This window comes from Syngnathoides biaculeatus, chromosome 13 (genome assembly GCF_019802595.1).
Source record: "Syngnathoides biaculeatus isolate LvHL_M chromosome 13, ASM1980259v1, whole genome shotgun sequence".
Lineage (NCBI taxonomy): Eukaryota > Metazoa > Chordata > Actinopteri > Syngnathiformes > Syngnathidae > Syngnathoides > Syngnathoides biaculeatus.
In genome coordinates, this window is record NC_084652.1 from 11,479,059 (window position 1) to 11,492,773 (window position 13,715).

Here is a 13,715-nt window from a genome sequence, read left to right on the forward strand (position 1 = left end):
TATACTGTATAAGTGTTTGGTGTCTGTATTGTCGTATGTAGGTTGGAGGTGGGGCGGGGATGGTGGTAAGTTGAACTCATGCAAGTGTTGTAACTGCCTGGAGCTCCTTCTGGCTGTTTGTCTTTTTTTTTTTTTTTTTAAATCGAGTTTGAAAATGTCGGATGAAACGTGCCATGATTTCGACGGCGCCACAGCCTTTCTGGGAGTATTTGGCCGCTTCCAAATTCTAATGATGGCGTTGTTGAGTTTATCGGCAATCCCGTGCGGCTACATGGGAGTGCTGTCTGTCTTCATCGCGGACACGCCGGCTCACTTCTGCAGGACTTGGGGAAACTCTTCGCAACTCGACCCGCACGGCGTGGATTCTTTCAACTGGGCTGGAGCCGACAGCTGTCATCGGAACAAAGTGGGCACCAACTGGAGCGAGGCAGTCGAACCGAGCAACGGCACGGATCGATGCGTGGATGGATGGCTCTTCAGCACCGAGAGGTACACCATCGTGTCTGAGGTAAGTGAACAGCCGACGCGCAATGCATCATGCAAATATATTACAATGCATCATATATCATCTAAATATATGCGTGCACGGGGCCGTCAAGTTAGCAAAGAGTTCAAAGTGTCTCTTTTGCGTTGCTCATGTATTTCAATTGACCCCTCCGTGGATATTGCGCAATCCGCGTCACTGACCAATCAGAGGCCAGAGATCTGCATAAACCAAAGCCCGTTTTTGCTCCCGCCATTTTCTCAGACAACATTGCATGGTCCAGTATAGGTTTAGTTAGCGTTTTATCGCGTATTTGGGTTATTTAACAAAAACTATGGTTATGAGGTGGAGTCACGGACTTTGTAATAGTGACAACAGGTATCCTGAAAGGCTAGTTGGTGGAGTTCGATTCGTACCCTTTCCAAAACCAAAGACCCAGTACGAAAAATGCCTTCGATGGATCAAACTTTGTGGAAGACCGCATCATCAACTAAATCCATCTAATATCAACCGGAACACATGTTTGCACGAAGGTATGCCCTATATTTGATTTTCAATACATGCCTCGTATAAATGAATTCGAAGTTCTTAGCTAGCATAACACTGCTGAGTGTGAACGATTGACACACTCGTTTTTTGTTGAGCGATATTTAGCGATGATCGGACTGCACAAACATATTGATTTCTTGCTGGCTCGCGGCCGAAGCTTAACCAGACTGTGTTTGCACGAAGATATGCCCTAAATTTGATTTTTAATACACGTCTCGTATAAATGAATGAGACGTTCTCCGCTAGCATAACACCGCTACGTGTGAACGATTGACACACTTATTCTTTGTTGAGCGATATTTAGCGATGATCGGACTGCACAAACATATCGATTTCTTGCTGGCTCGCGCCCGAAAGTTAACCAGGCTGTGTTTGCACGAAGATATGCCCTAAATTTGATTTTTAATACACGTCTCGTATAAATGAATGAGACATTCTCCGCTAGCATAACATTGCTACGTGTGAATGATTGAATGAAATCAGAAGCATGGCGTCGTTCTCAGTTAAGAATATATTGTATTTAGAATCTATAATATATCGTTGATTTGAATGAAATCAGAAGCATAGAGTCTGTCTCAGTTCAGAATGTATTGTATTGTATTTGCCCTTTTTACTGTTTGTCTTACGTCAGCGCACGTGGCGTGACGTCACTTCAGGAGGCGTGGTTAAGTGCCTGTCTGATATCTGCTTACAAATCTCAAAGCAAACTGAAATGTTACTGTTCATTAATAACTACACACACCCTCTTCCCAACCCAAAAAAATCTTGTTGTTTTTTTTTTTTCAATCAAATGACGTGTATCATATTTGTTAAAATGGTCAGTATGACCCAGAGTAGTGGTGCTGGTGGTAAAATCTGTAAAAATCACCCCTCTCAGTCTCCATGTATATTTCTAATTTAATGTTTAAGAATCCACCACACCTGAGGAAGATCAACCTATAAGACACGGGAAGTGTGACCATCCAGGTTGATTCCCGGGCACAGTTCGAGCGAGTCACCAGCACAACCCCATCATCTTGTGCTGACCTATTAGCTTGGGATTCGGGAGCTTTGTTGAATTTATGGCAGAATAACGATCCATCCATCTTCTTTGCCGCTTATCCTCACAAGGGTCGTGGGAGTGTTGGAGCCTATCCCAGCTGTCAATGGCCAGGAAGCGGGGAACACCCCAAACTGGTTGTCAGCCAATCACAGGGCACGTAGAGACAAACAGCCGTACTGACAATCACACCTTGGGGGAATTTAGAGTGTCCAATTAATGTTGCATGTTTTCGGGATATGGGAGGAAACAGGAGTGGCCGGAGAAAACCCACGCAGGCACGGGGAGAACATGCAAACTCCACACAGGTGAGGCCGGGATTGAACCCGGGTCCTCAGAACTGTGAGGCCAACACTTTCCAGCCGTGCCACCCTGGAAGAATGTTCACTTCCAGTAAATAAAAATAAAAAAGTAAGATTAAAAAAAAACCATTGCTGGTCTGCTCCCACCTGGCTGTGAAATGAGCAAACAAAAGCAGAGCAAGGTACCGCAGGCAGCTGTTGATTAAAAACCGAAGCAAATTAGTAATAATTTGTCAACAGGTACATTTACCACCTTGTTATCCTGTGATTTGCAGTGGGAGCTGGTGTGTGAAAATGCATGGAAGGTTCCCTTCTCTACTTCTGCGTACTTTGCCGGAGTCCTGCTTGGATCCCTCTTCGGTGGTCAACTCTCAGACCGGCAAGTCGCTCAAATCGCAAGTTAAAATTGAACTAACTTTTGTTCATCTTGCAATGGGTATAAATCATTAAGCTTATTTACGTCCTAGATGCCCTCCTCTTCGAGAATGAAGTAAACACTGCAGGATTTCTTTGTGGATGTGCTGGTTGATCATCTGGCTCACATTGAAGCGAAATTTTTAGTTTCGGTTTGACGTACACAATATCTTTAGTAACACTAGGCCTGAAACTTTTCCGACGTACCTCGCCCATTTGTGCTAAAATGCGATCACCTCAACCTATTTGCGGTTCTTGAAAATGCAACGTGAAGGGTGGAGATTATAATATGATCCCATTTGAATTGAGGTTTTGAGCAAATGATGAAAAGGAGAATGACAACATGCAGCTGGAAAAAAAAAAAAAAAGAGACACTCCAACTAGAAAATGTATCTCTTGTTCCATCACTGCGAAACTGCAGACGCAATCCAGCTACGCTAACGTCACCATTTAGCTAATTGGTTGCTGGTCAAACAATCCTCATTTCAAGTTGTGCAGTGAATTGACAAGACAGTAAGATGATAGACAATACATAGATTGAAAGTATACACGACATGTCACTGTTTGGACTCTTTTTATGGACAGCAACAATTTATTAGTTACAATAAATTGTACTTCAGTTCATTTAACCATTGTAAGGCATAAATGAATAAATAGTACAATGCTTAGATTTTGTGATATGATTCGTGAAAATAGTTTTTACTTTCAGTCCGTTAGTTATGGATCAGATTGGGGAAGTGCTTGAAACCTGAAGCTAATACTTAGCACCTTCAGATGTGGGTGTCACGGTACGATGGTATCAATTTAAACTTGACCCGGAAGCATGCGGAGGCTGGAGAGGTTCGTATGAATGTTCTATTCATCCATCCATTTTCTTAGCCGCTTATCCTCACGAGGGTCACGGGAGTGCCACCGCCCATCCCAGCTGTCATCGGGCAGGAGGCGGCGTACACCCTGAACTTCATTTATGCACCATAATTCCCGGCCTACAGAGCACACCTGGTTATAAGCCCTACCCAGTACATTTGTAAAGGAAATACCATTTGGGACATACATGGGCCGCAGCCGTGTAAAACCTGAAAGTGGCCACATTGAAACTGACATTGAAACATGAGATATTTACAAAGACGGTAGACAGAGTCTAACGCTAACTCTAGCGCCGCCACGCTAATGCTAGCATTGCCGCACTAACGGTAGCGTCATCACATTAACATTAGCGCCGCTGCGGCAGGCCAAGTCTCAAAAAAAAAAAAAAAACACTGGTAAAAATCACTGAGACATGGCAGTAACATGCAAGCGCTAACAGGGCCGGACTGGTAAAAGTTACTTCCTCGGCACATATATTCCACCGATCTCACTCTTACCTTTTCCACTTGAGTGCCCCCTTGGGGTCGTTAGAAAAAAAATGCACAAATTTGCCGCTTAAGACGCAGGGTTGAAAGCGTGTGAAAAAAGCTACGGTTTATAGGCTGGAAATTACGGTATTTATTTATTTTAAAGTACTTTTAGGAATAACTGTGCCTTGTTACCTCATATTTAAGATGCTCTCCTATTTTATTTTATTTGATTTGATTTTATTAGTTCAAGCACCTTGTGGAGAAGCGCTTGTTGTGTTGTTGTCTGTATAATGATAATAAAGGCTTTTGATGAGATTTGATTGATTATGTTGTGATCATGTTTGTTGACATTGTGAACAGGTTTGGGAGAAAGCGAGTGCTTTTTTTCGCCATTGGCTTACAGTCCGTCATCGCCTTGATCCAGGCCACCTCTGTCAACTGGCTCATGTTCTGCACTTTTAACTGCCTGAGAGGAGTGGGCCATTCTTCCACCTACATGGCATCACTGGTTCTGGGTAAGACGAGGCATCTGTGGTGTGCACAACATCCAGTTCGTTTCTCTGAGTGCTGGGTCATCGAGGGGTTCTTTAGCCTTCTTTGCTCTATCAGAAGCGCTGACCTACATTTAAATTTGAGCATGATGTATCATGAGGGAGCGGCACGGTGGAGCAGCTGTAAAGCATTGGCCTCACCGTTCTCACCTGTGTGGAGTTTGCATCTTCTCCCCGTGCCTGCGTGAGTTTTCTCCGGGCACTTGGGTTTTGTCCCACATCCCAAAAATATGCAACATTAATAGGACACTCTAAATTGCCCCTAAGTGTAATTGTGAGTGCGGCTGTTTGTCTCGATGTGCCCTGCAATTGGCTGGCAACCAGTTTAGGGTGTCCCCTGCCTCCTGCCCGTTGAATGCGGGGATAGGCTCCAGCACTACCGGCGACCCTCGTGAGGATAAGCAGCTAAGAAAATGGATGGATGGATGGATGGATGGATGGATGGATGGATGATAAGGGTCACGGAAGTGGATAATAGGAATTGTCCGGTACTTACGTTCCATCTTTCTATCTTTGTTAGGGTCTGAGATGCTGTGTGAGTCTGCCAGATTACGTTTCTCTACACTGGGCCTTACTCTTACTTTTAGCATCGGCTATGCCCTGTTGCCACTCTTTGCCTACTTCATTCGAGGCTGGAGGCTTTTGCTGGTTGCTAGCGCTGTCCCAGGCCTTCTCTACATCGCTACTTGGAGGTAGGAAGGACAATATTAAGTATCCAAACATCAGCACACAATACAAGCACAATCCTACTACTACTACTACTAACAATAATAATAATAACAATAGTGATGTTAAATTATTGTATGGTGATCCCTTGAGATAGTTTCTCACTCTTTTTATCAAAACATTTGTATCCCTAATTATCCTTCCCAACTGAAACGAATGGAAACCCCATTATTCTGTTGCAGCCTTCTCCCCGAAAAAGAAAAAAAACATGGCGTTATGTACTGTTTTAATATTGTAATTAAAAATTGTGAGAGTGTAATTCAATGTTGTGTAAAGAATTAAACACTTTGGGCAATATATTTACAGTAATTAAATGCAGCACCTCGCATTGTGTGCGACTTGGCCACAGAGGCGATAGACATAAACGAAGAAGACTTTTACGTCTACATCTACTGTACGCACGACTTGGCCACAGAGGCGATAGACATAAACGAAGAAGACTTTTACGTCTACATCTACTGTACACACACTTAGTGAAATACTATATTTCCAAATTGTTTTATATTTATAATTTTGATGATTAAGGTTTACAGGTAAATGAAAAACCCTAAACATACCATCTCAGGAAACTAGAATATTACATAATAAACAATGAAGACACAATGAAAGTATTTTTTTTATAGGTGGGAATCTTTTCTGTATTTTCCCAAATGTTTCATGAATGTAAATGTATATAAATATTGAACTAAATAGACTTGTATAGCTTTTTCAAATTTTTTGAGCTGTACCAGTACCGTTTGTGCTGCGACTAAAAAAAACCTGTATGAATTCATTCCAGTTCTGCGACTTAATTATGCAAAATGATGTTTTCAATCACCTCCAGGCTGATTCCGGAGTCACCTCGCTGGCTTTTACAGAGAGGGCGAGTGAAGGAGGCTGACGCGATCGTGCGGCAAGCTGCCAAAATGAACAGAATCCCGGCACCAGGCATCATATTTAAGCCTTCTGAAGGCTTGGTATTGGTAGTGTGTACAATTTTTTATTCTGTATGAAATAGGCAGGAAATGGGCACCTTTGAATTTGATCATGAGATATTGCTCCATATGCAAAATGACTACTTTGTGTCTTTTTATGGCTTGCATGTGATCCAGCAAAAACCAGTTGAGGATAAGCGGATCTATACATTTATGGACCTGATAAGCACTGCTAACCTGAGGAACATTACAGGTCTTGGCTTTTTCATATGGTAATTCAAAATTGACATGTCCATTTCAATTTTGTTTGAAAACATTTCCAACCGTTTCTTATTTGTACAAAGAATCGATAGAAGCACTCTTTGTTGTTTAATTGTCAATAGATTTTAGATATGGACCGGCAATATATAACTAAGTTACACTTGCAAACAGGTACTATAAGAGCTGGAGCAAATGTTGTGCCATGACAAAGACAATCATGTTCAATTTTAATTTACAATATGGTTAGTAATTTAACAATAGGATTATGAGATTAGTTATATCTTGCAGTCTTGTAATAACATTGCATTACTGTAAACTGAGAGCTGTTTCTAATAGATTGGTCGGTTCATCCAAATGCCACAACAACCACAATAATAACTATTTTGCTAAATTTAGATTCATATCTTAAGTCACAGATGTCAAACTGAAAGCCCGGGGGCCGGATCTGGCCCACCGCATGATTTTATGTGGCCGGCGAAGGTACATCATGTGTATCAACTCCCATGATTTTTGTTCAAATCTGTACCAATTGGTCATATCATAAATGATAACGTTGAGATATCGCAAGCATTAGTCTGTTACCAAACATCATCAATAGTTGAAAAACCCATTACCCTTGATTTCTGATTCCAAAAACTAGCTCATAAATTTCATGAGTAAATATGATGAGGCGAATGATTTTCATGGTTTCAAGTCATAACGGCTCTCTGAGGGAATTTGTAACTACAATGTGTCCTGCGAGAAAAATCAGTTTGACACCCCTGTCTTAAGTGAACATGATTGTGATGGTGCAATGTTTGATAGAACCAGCACTGTAGGGCACTATTAAAATCTTTACTGAATGCTAAAATGAACAGGGAGCCTGTGGCTATAAAGTTGTGGCTAGTCAGTGCGTAGGCATATTTCTGTAAAGTATCGCATTTGTCAAATGGTGCCTTCTATCCTCGCCCTGTCTTGCCTGTGTATTTCTGCAGGTGGACGATCACCATGATGTTTTTTGGGCTCTCTCTCAATACAAGTAACCTGAAAGGAAACATTTACCTTAACTCCCTCGTTTCGGCAGCCACTGAAGCGGTGGCAAATGTTTCCACTTGGTTCTTGATCAACAGAGTTCCGCGGCCCACGCTGTTGTTCTTCACGCTGGTATTCTCTGGAATAACGCTCCTCGTGGTTAAACTTGTCCCGGAGGGTTTGTGTTTCAGATTAATGCTGATAATGCTTTCTACCGTACAATATTGTTTGAAAACCCGCTGTTGTTTGTTCCTCTGTTTTTCTTTTACAGACATGGATGCCACATTTCAGGTTTTGGTTATTTTAGGGAAGCTGGGTGTGTCTGTGGCTTACAGTTTTATCTACGTATTTTTCACCGAGCTGTACCCCACCGTGGTCAGGAACACAGGCTTGGGAGTTTTGTCCACAGCTGGACGCTTGGGCACCATCATCTCCCCTTATGTCATCTACATAGGCGAGTGTCACTTTCAGTTCCCTTGTACTGTATTGTCCAAAAATAATAACAAGAGTACATACAAAACTTGAATACGTCCCTGAATTGGGCAAAACCACCCCAGAAACAAGAGATTTAAATAAATGGCAACATTTGTTTTATGATCTACAATTAAGAAGAAGGTGTGTTATTAACAGGACAATCTTTGTTTGACTGGTGACACGTACCACACTGCAAGTCCCGTAGAGTAAAAATAAATGTCTTCCAAATTCGACACACCAAAGAGAAGAGGGCTTTGACAACACAACCAAATATGAACGGTTAAAAAAAAAATCACTGAGTAGATAAAATGAGGCTTCATGTTGGTTATCCTCAAATTATATGTTATTCATCGTAAAAGAATGGTGTGCTTTTTTGTTTGTTTGTTTCATTTCCAGGGATTTACAGCAACATACTCCCTTATATCATTTTTGGTTCATTCAGCATCGTAGCTGCTATTTTTAGTATCTTGCTCCCAGACACGAGAAACTGCAAATTTCCCGATCTCATCAGTGAAACCAAACCTATTCAAAGGTACATTGCTGTCTTTGTTGTACAACAATATATGAACGGTGATTAACAGAAATATATGTCTCCTCCTGACCGGCAATGTAGTAGACTACACGAATATAACGTTGCGTAACTAAGACAATGAAACATTGAGACGTAAAATGGCCTTGCCAAATTAGTTTGGAGTCTTCGTTTCAAGGGATGTATTGAAATATTGTCAAATATGTACAAATGATTGTAACGATTTTCTCCTTTTGTTTTCCTTTCAAAGTTGTTGGATTCCAAGGAAATGCCCTTGCCTGCAACCCTGCAAGGAAAAGACAGGTAAGAGTGATGAAACAGCGCCCTCTGCTGACAATTAAATTTCCTATCGGTATTACCGCTCGAAAATGGTTTTGCTCCAAAGTTGTTCACACTCCATTGTCTTTAACACATAAAAATGTGCATGGAAGTCTTGTATGGTGTGGGGATTCCGTTTTTATTTTATTTTATTTGTTGCTTATAATGCCTGCGTTTTGGCCTTCGGTTTTTACTGTGGAAGCACCGGGGAAATAGTCGTTTTTCGGTGGATTTTGCGCGTTACAGCTGCATTACCAATGTGCAGACTGAAGGGGGCAGCGTGTAGCCATCATTTCCACTTCATCATTATGAGGAAGGGTTTACCTGCCACCTAAGAGAAAGCTCAAATATATTTTTGTAATTAAACATTGAACAAAATGCCTTCGATTGCATCATAACATTTGTCTTTCCATTTTATTATTCAAAACATGAACGTCGTTGTAATGTGTAAGACAGTCCTTGCTTATTAAGAGGCAAAAATAAACTAAAATATTTGGTATCCTGTTTCCTACAGCGAACCTTTGACATTATAGTTAGAAAACACAAAATGCACAACAGTCTAATTTTTCTTCCTCTTCCAGGGATGCAAAGTAGAGGAACACTGACAATAGTTCTTGTGCAGCATAAAAATGACAACACATGCTATTCTGTGCCAATAGCTTCTGGACCTTTAGCCATATTGTCACTGATCCCCAACAAAGTAAATCAATAACAACAACAACCAAAATACACCCAATACCACACGTAAATAATGTTTTGAAAGTAATTCCCAACCAATGAGCTGTGAAAAACCACCAGGTGTCCCGCAAGAAAGTATCCAATTTCTCTTTGTTCACAACAAATATTGTATCTAAACATTTGTTCATCTTTTTGCTTATCTCTGTTCATCACTCAGAACAATTTAATGCTCGTCCACTGGATGGTAGAAGGTACCACAAACTTGTGCGTCCACTTTTTTGCCATTGACATCAGAATAAACACTGTGTTCAACTAAATGTAAGCCCAGATTTCACTCTATAAGTAAATGTGTTAATAAACTGAGACAGGAATAACATTATTCCAGTACATATACAGTACTTTTTTTGTGACATCTTTGTCTGGAGCAGAGCGATGAGATTTTTGTAATGTGACTTGGCAGCTAGGCTGGATGAAGATCCACTGTTTTTGTGTGACACAAACATGATATCATGCCAAGGCCGAAAGGGACATCATGTTAATTTCTGATAAACGGCGAGATTGTTTTGTGAAGTTATGGATGCGGTAGCGGTGAGGTATTTGCCACATTAACAGATCCTCACTCTAACTGGCGAATAAATAGTAGAATTTGATGATGAAGCAGAGTTTGCTTTTTTCAGACTCAGGGCAAACCTCTTGTTGTTATGGTAACAACAGTGTTGTGTCTGATAATGAATTGATGAACTGAAAATGCAAGTTTTGGGAGGGAAGAAGCCAAAGTTCCACCCAAACATGAGTAGAACATGCAAACCCCACACAGGCAGGGCTGGGATTTGAACCCCGAACCTCAGAACTGTGAGGCCAATGGTCTAACCACTTGCTCCACACTCAAAGTAATGACAAGAAATTTCTCAGACACACAAAAAAGGAGGCCTTGAGCCGCAACAAAGACGCACAGTGTTGCAGTGTGGCGGCTATCTGAGCAATGTTGACGCAAAGGGAGGTGGGGTTGGGGAGGGGGGGGGTAGACTACTGCAGCAGAAAAACAGCTTCGTCTGCATTCATTAATATGCAAATATGCAAATGGGAGGGTAATTAAGATTGGGCTCTCGTCAGTGGCTCTTTGATTGCTAATGAATTGCAAACGACAGGGAGGGGGGCAGGCTGATGATAAGCTAAAAAAGAAAAAAAACAAAAAGAACAAGAGGATGCAGTTCCCGTTATTTTCCCCACTCACCACAACAGAATATTTTGTCTCAACAAAACAAACAACACAAGTCGTGAAATGATTCCTAAAACATTCTTTGTTGGAAACGTATACAAGAGAGGCCTGTTATGGTTTTGCGCCAAGACAATTAAGCGAGTACGCATTGACAATAAAAAAAAACTCGAGGCGCCACGGGAAGGTGGAGCTGCTCATTAGGAGCGATGTTGCTGACCCCTGTGGTGAGGGATGCTCAGGTACCCTGGCGGGAGGTTTGTGTAGCTCACATGAGCTTCTTTTTCATGCTGTTCACACAAACACGGGGCCTCAAATTCACACATGACCACATGCCCATTGCTGTTATTGCTCTTGGGTTCATCCCTTGGCATTTGGAGGCTTTGTGCAGAATCAGACAATGTGGAATAAAAACATTGCGCAGAATGGATAACGCGGGAGTTGGTCATTCCCATATCAGGGTTGCAAGTACCAGTGGTAGTAGTTGTAGTAGTAGTATGAGTATTAGTAGTATAATTTTACGAATGCTCTTGTACACTGAAGAAAATAAGTATTTGAACACCCTGCTATATTGCAAGTCTCTCCCACTTAGAAATAAAGAGAGGGGTCTGAAATTTTCATCGTAGGTGCATGTCCACTGTGAGAGGGATAATCTAAAAAGAAAAATCCAGAAATCACAAGGTATGATTTTTTTTAACGATTGATTTGTGTGATACACTTGCAAATAAGTATTTGAACACCTAAGAAAAGCAATGTTAATATTTGGTACAGTAGCCTTTGTTTGCAATTACAGAGGTCAGATGTTTCCTGTAGTTGTTCACCAGGTTTGCACACACTGCAGGAGGGATTTTGGCCCGCTCCTCCACACAGATCTTCTCTTGATCAGACAGGATTCTTGGCTGTCACTGAGAAACACAGAGTTTCACCTTCCTCCAAAGATTTGCTGTTGGGTTTCGGTCTGGAGACTTGCTAGGCCACGCCAGAACCTCGATATGCTTCTTAGGGAGCCACTCCTTGGTTTTCCTGGCTGTGTGCTTCATGTCATTTTCATGTTGAAAGACCCAACCACGACCCATCTTCAATGCTCTGACTGAGGGAAAGAGGTTGTTCCCCCAAAATCTCACAATACATGGCTGGGGTCATCCTCTCCTTCATACAGTGCAGTCGTCCTGTCCCATATGCACAAAAACACCCCCAAAGCATGACATTACCACCCCCATGCTTCACAGTAGGGATGGTGTTCTTGGGATGGAACTCATCATCCGTCTTCCTCCAAACAGGGTTAGTGGAATTATGACCCAAAAGTTCAATTTTGGTCTCATCTGACCACAAACTTTTCTCCCATGACTCCTCTGTCTATGCTCCAACAGTGTACCTTTTTTCACAAACCTGCTTGGCAATTTCTCCGTAGCCTTTTCCAGCCGTGTGGAGTTGTACAATTTTGTCTCTGGTGTCTTTGGACAGCTCTTTGGTTTTGGCCATGTTACAAGTTTGAGTCTTATTGATTGTATGGGGTGGACAGGTGTCTTTATGCACCTAACGACCTCACACAAGTGCATCTGATGCAGGATAATACTTGGAGTGGAGGTGGACTTTTAAAGGCGGACTAACAGGTCTTTGAGGGTCAGAATTCCACCATCAGGCTTTGGGGTGTTTTTCTGCACATGGGACAGGAAGACTGCACTGTATTAAGGAGTGGATGACCGCAGCCATGCATTGTAAGATTTTGGGGAACAACCTCTTTCCCTCAATCAGAGCATTGAAGATGGGTCGTGGCTGAGTCTGGCCAGACCTGACCTAAACCCAATAGAAAATCTTTGGAGGGATCTGAAACTCCATTTTTCTCAGCGACAGCGGTTTGTTTTCAAATGCCTTTCATCATGTAAAGCACATTCAGTTACCTCGTGAATCAAATGTGCTATGCACATAAATTTGCTTTGCTTATAGCAGGGTGTTCAAATACTTATTTTCCTCACTGTGTATGCAAATTGTGTGTGCGTTAAGACAGCTGTTATGGAAACAAATCTTGTCTGTATTCTTTTATAATATCATTCCACAGTTTCTGTGTACTTTTTACGACTTCAATAGTTCTCTGTTCTTGTGTGACTTTTTCAAATGTACCTTGCGTCTTCATTTCCCCCCTTCATTTGCCTCATCCTGTCTCGGTGGCTCTACCACCCTCCCTTTTCTCCCAAGGTCAAGATAACAGTGAATAGGCCTTTCTTCCCTGACCCCCCCCCCCCCCCCTCCATTTTAGTTTGTGCATTTTGTTCTTCTGTGCTCGTCAAGAGTCTCGGAGCAGTGCGAAGAAAACTGCAAGTTTCTCTCTGCCTCTCTGTCTTTGCAAAGATCTCATCAAAAACGGCAAAAGACAAGATTGTTTCACGATTGAATTGTAAAACACAGCACTCCTGTATTTTTTTTCTTCTTCTTTTCCACAGGAAACAGGAAACCACAAGTCATAACAGGATGCCCTTGGTTACCATACTGTACCTGATGCGTGGGTAGCTGCACGGGGGTAACCCATTTCCAAATTTATGGTGGTTGTGTAAGAAGATGAGTCCGTGAATGCGAAACCCGTGGGTGGAGTGCGGTGTTAGGAAAATGGAGTTCCACTCTAAATATAGATTTTTTTTTTTTTTTTTTTTGCGACGTATGTGCCTGCGTGTCTCCCCCACCGCAATCTACAACAGATCATTTGTCCTAGTTTGTGAAAGGCAGCAAACCAAGTGTCGTTTGATGTCCGTGTAGCGTGCCGATAGCGTCACCTCAGATGCAAACGCACCCTCTCTGTGTTTCCCCCAAGTGCGCTGTCGGAGCTGCGTTGAGAATCTGTGACATGAGACACATTTTGTCGTACTGAGGTCGAGCCGGCTCGTGTCAAATCCCTGGTGAAAACATGTCTAAGGGTG

General features: G+C 42.0%; 2 protein-coding genes across 5 annotated transcripts in view; both read left to right on the forward strand.

Annotated features, from left to right (window-relative positions):
• Window positions 1–8,663, forward strand: part of LOC133510439 (organic cation/carnitine transporter 2-like) — a 20,211-nt gene extending 11,548 nt beyond the window's left edge. The window contains exons 4-11 of one of the 2 annotated variants that reach the window (XM_061838334.1): window positions 322–508; window positions 2,650–2,753; window positions 4,486–4,640; window positions 5,197–5,368; window positions 6,226–6,367; window positions 6,494–6,588; window positions 7,552–8,042; window positions 8,459–8,663. In XM_061838334.1, the coding sequence (XP_061694318.1) occupies window positions 322–508; window positions 2,650–2,753; window positions 4,486–4,640; window positions 5,197–5,368; window positions 6,226–6,367; window positions 6,494–6,588; window positions 7,552–8,042; window positions 8,459–8,640 (1,528 nt within the window). In that variant the 3' untranslated portion in view covers window positions 8,641–8,663. Of the gene's footprint in view, window positions 1–321; window positions 509–2,649; window positions 2,754–4,485; window positions 4,641–5,196; window positions 5,369–6,225; window positions 6,368–6,493; window positions 6,589–7,551; window positions 8,043–8,458 lie in introns of those variants that run through there. The other variant, XM_061838335.1, reaches the window with a different exon arrangement.
• A 4,370-nt stretch (window positions 8,664–13,033) lies between these two features.
• tcf3a (transcription factor 3a) overlaps window positions 13,034–13,715 on the forward strand; it is a 35,602-nt gene continuing 34,920 nt past the window's right edge. Inside the window, exons 1-2 of one of the 3 annotated variants that reach the window (XM_061838331.1) lie at window positions 13,034–13,321; window positions 13,610–13,712. The gene's annotated coding sequence lies outside the window, so the exon portion shown is untranslated. Of the gene's footprint in view, window positions 13,713–13,715 lie in introns of all 3 variants that reach the window. The other 2 variants (XM_061838332.1, XM_061838329.1) reach the window with 2 other exon arrangements.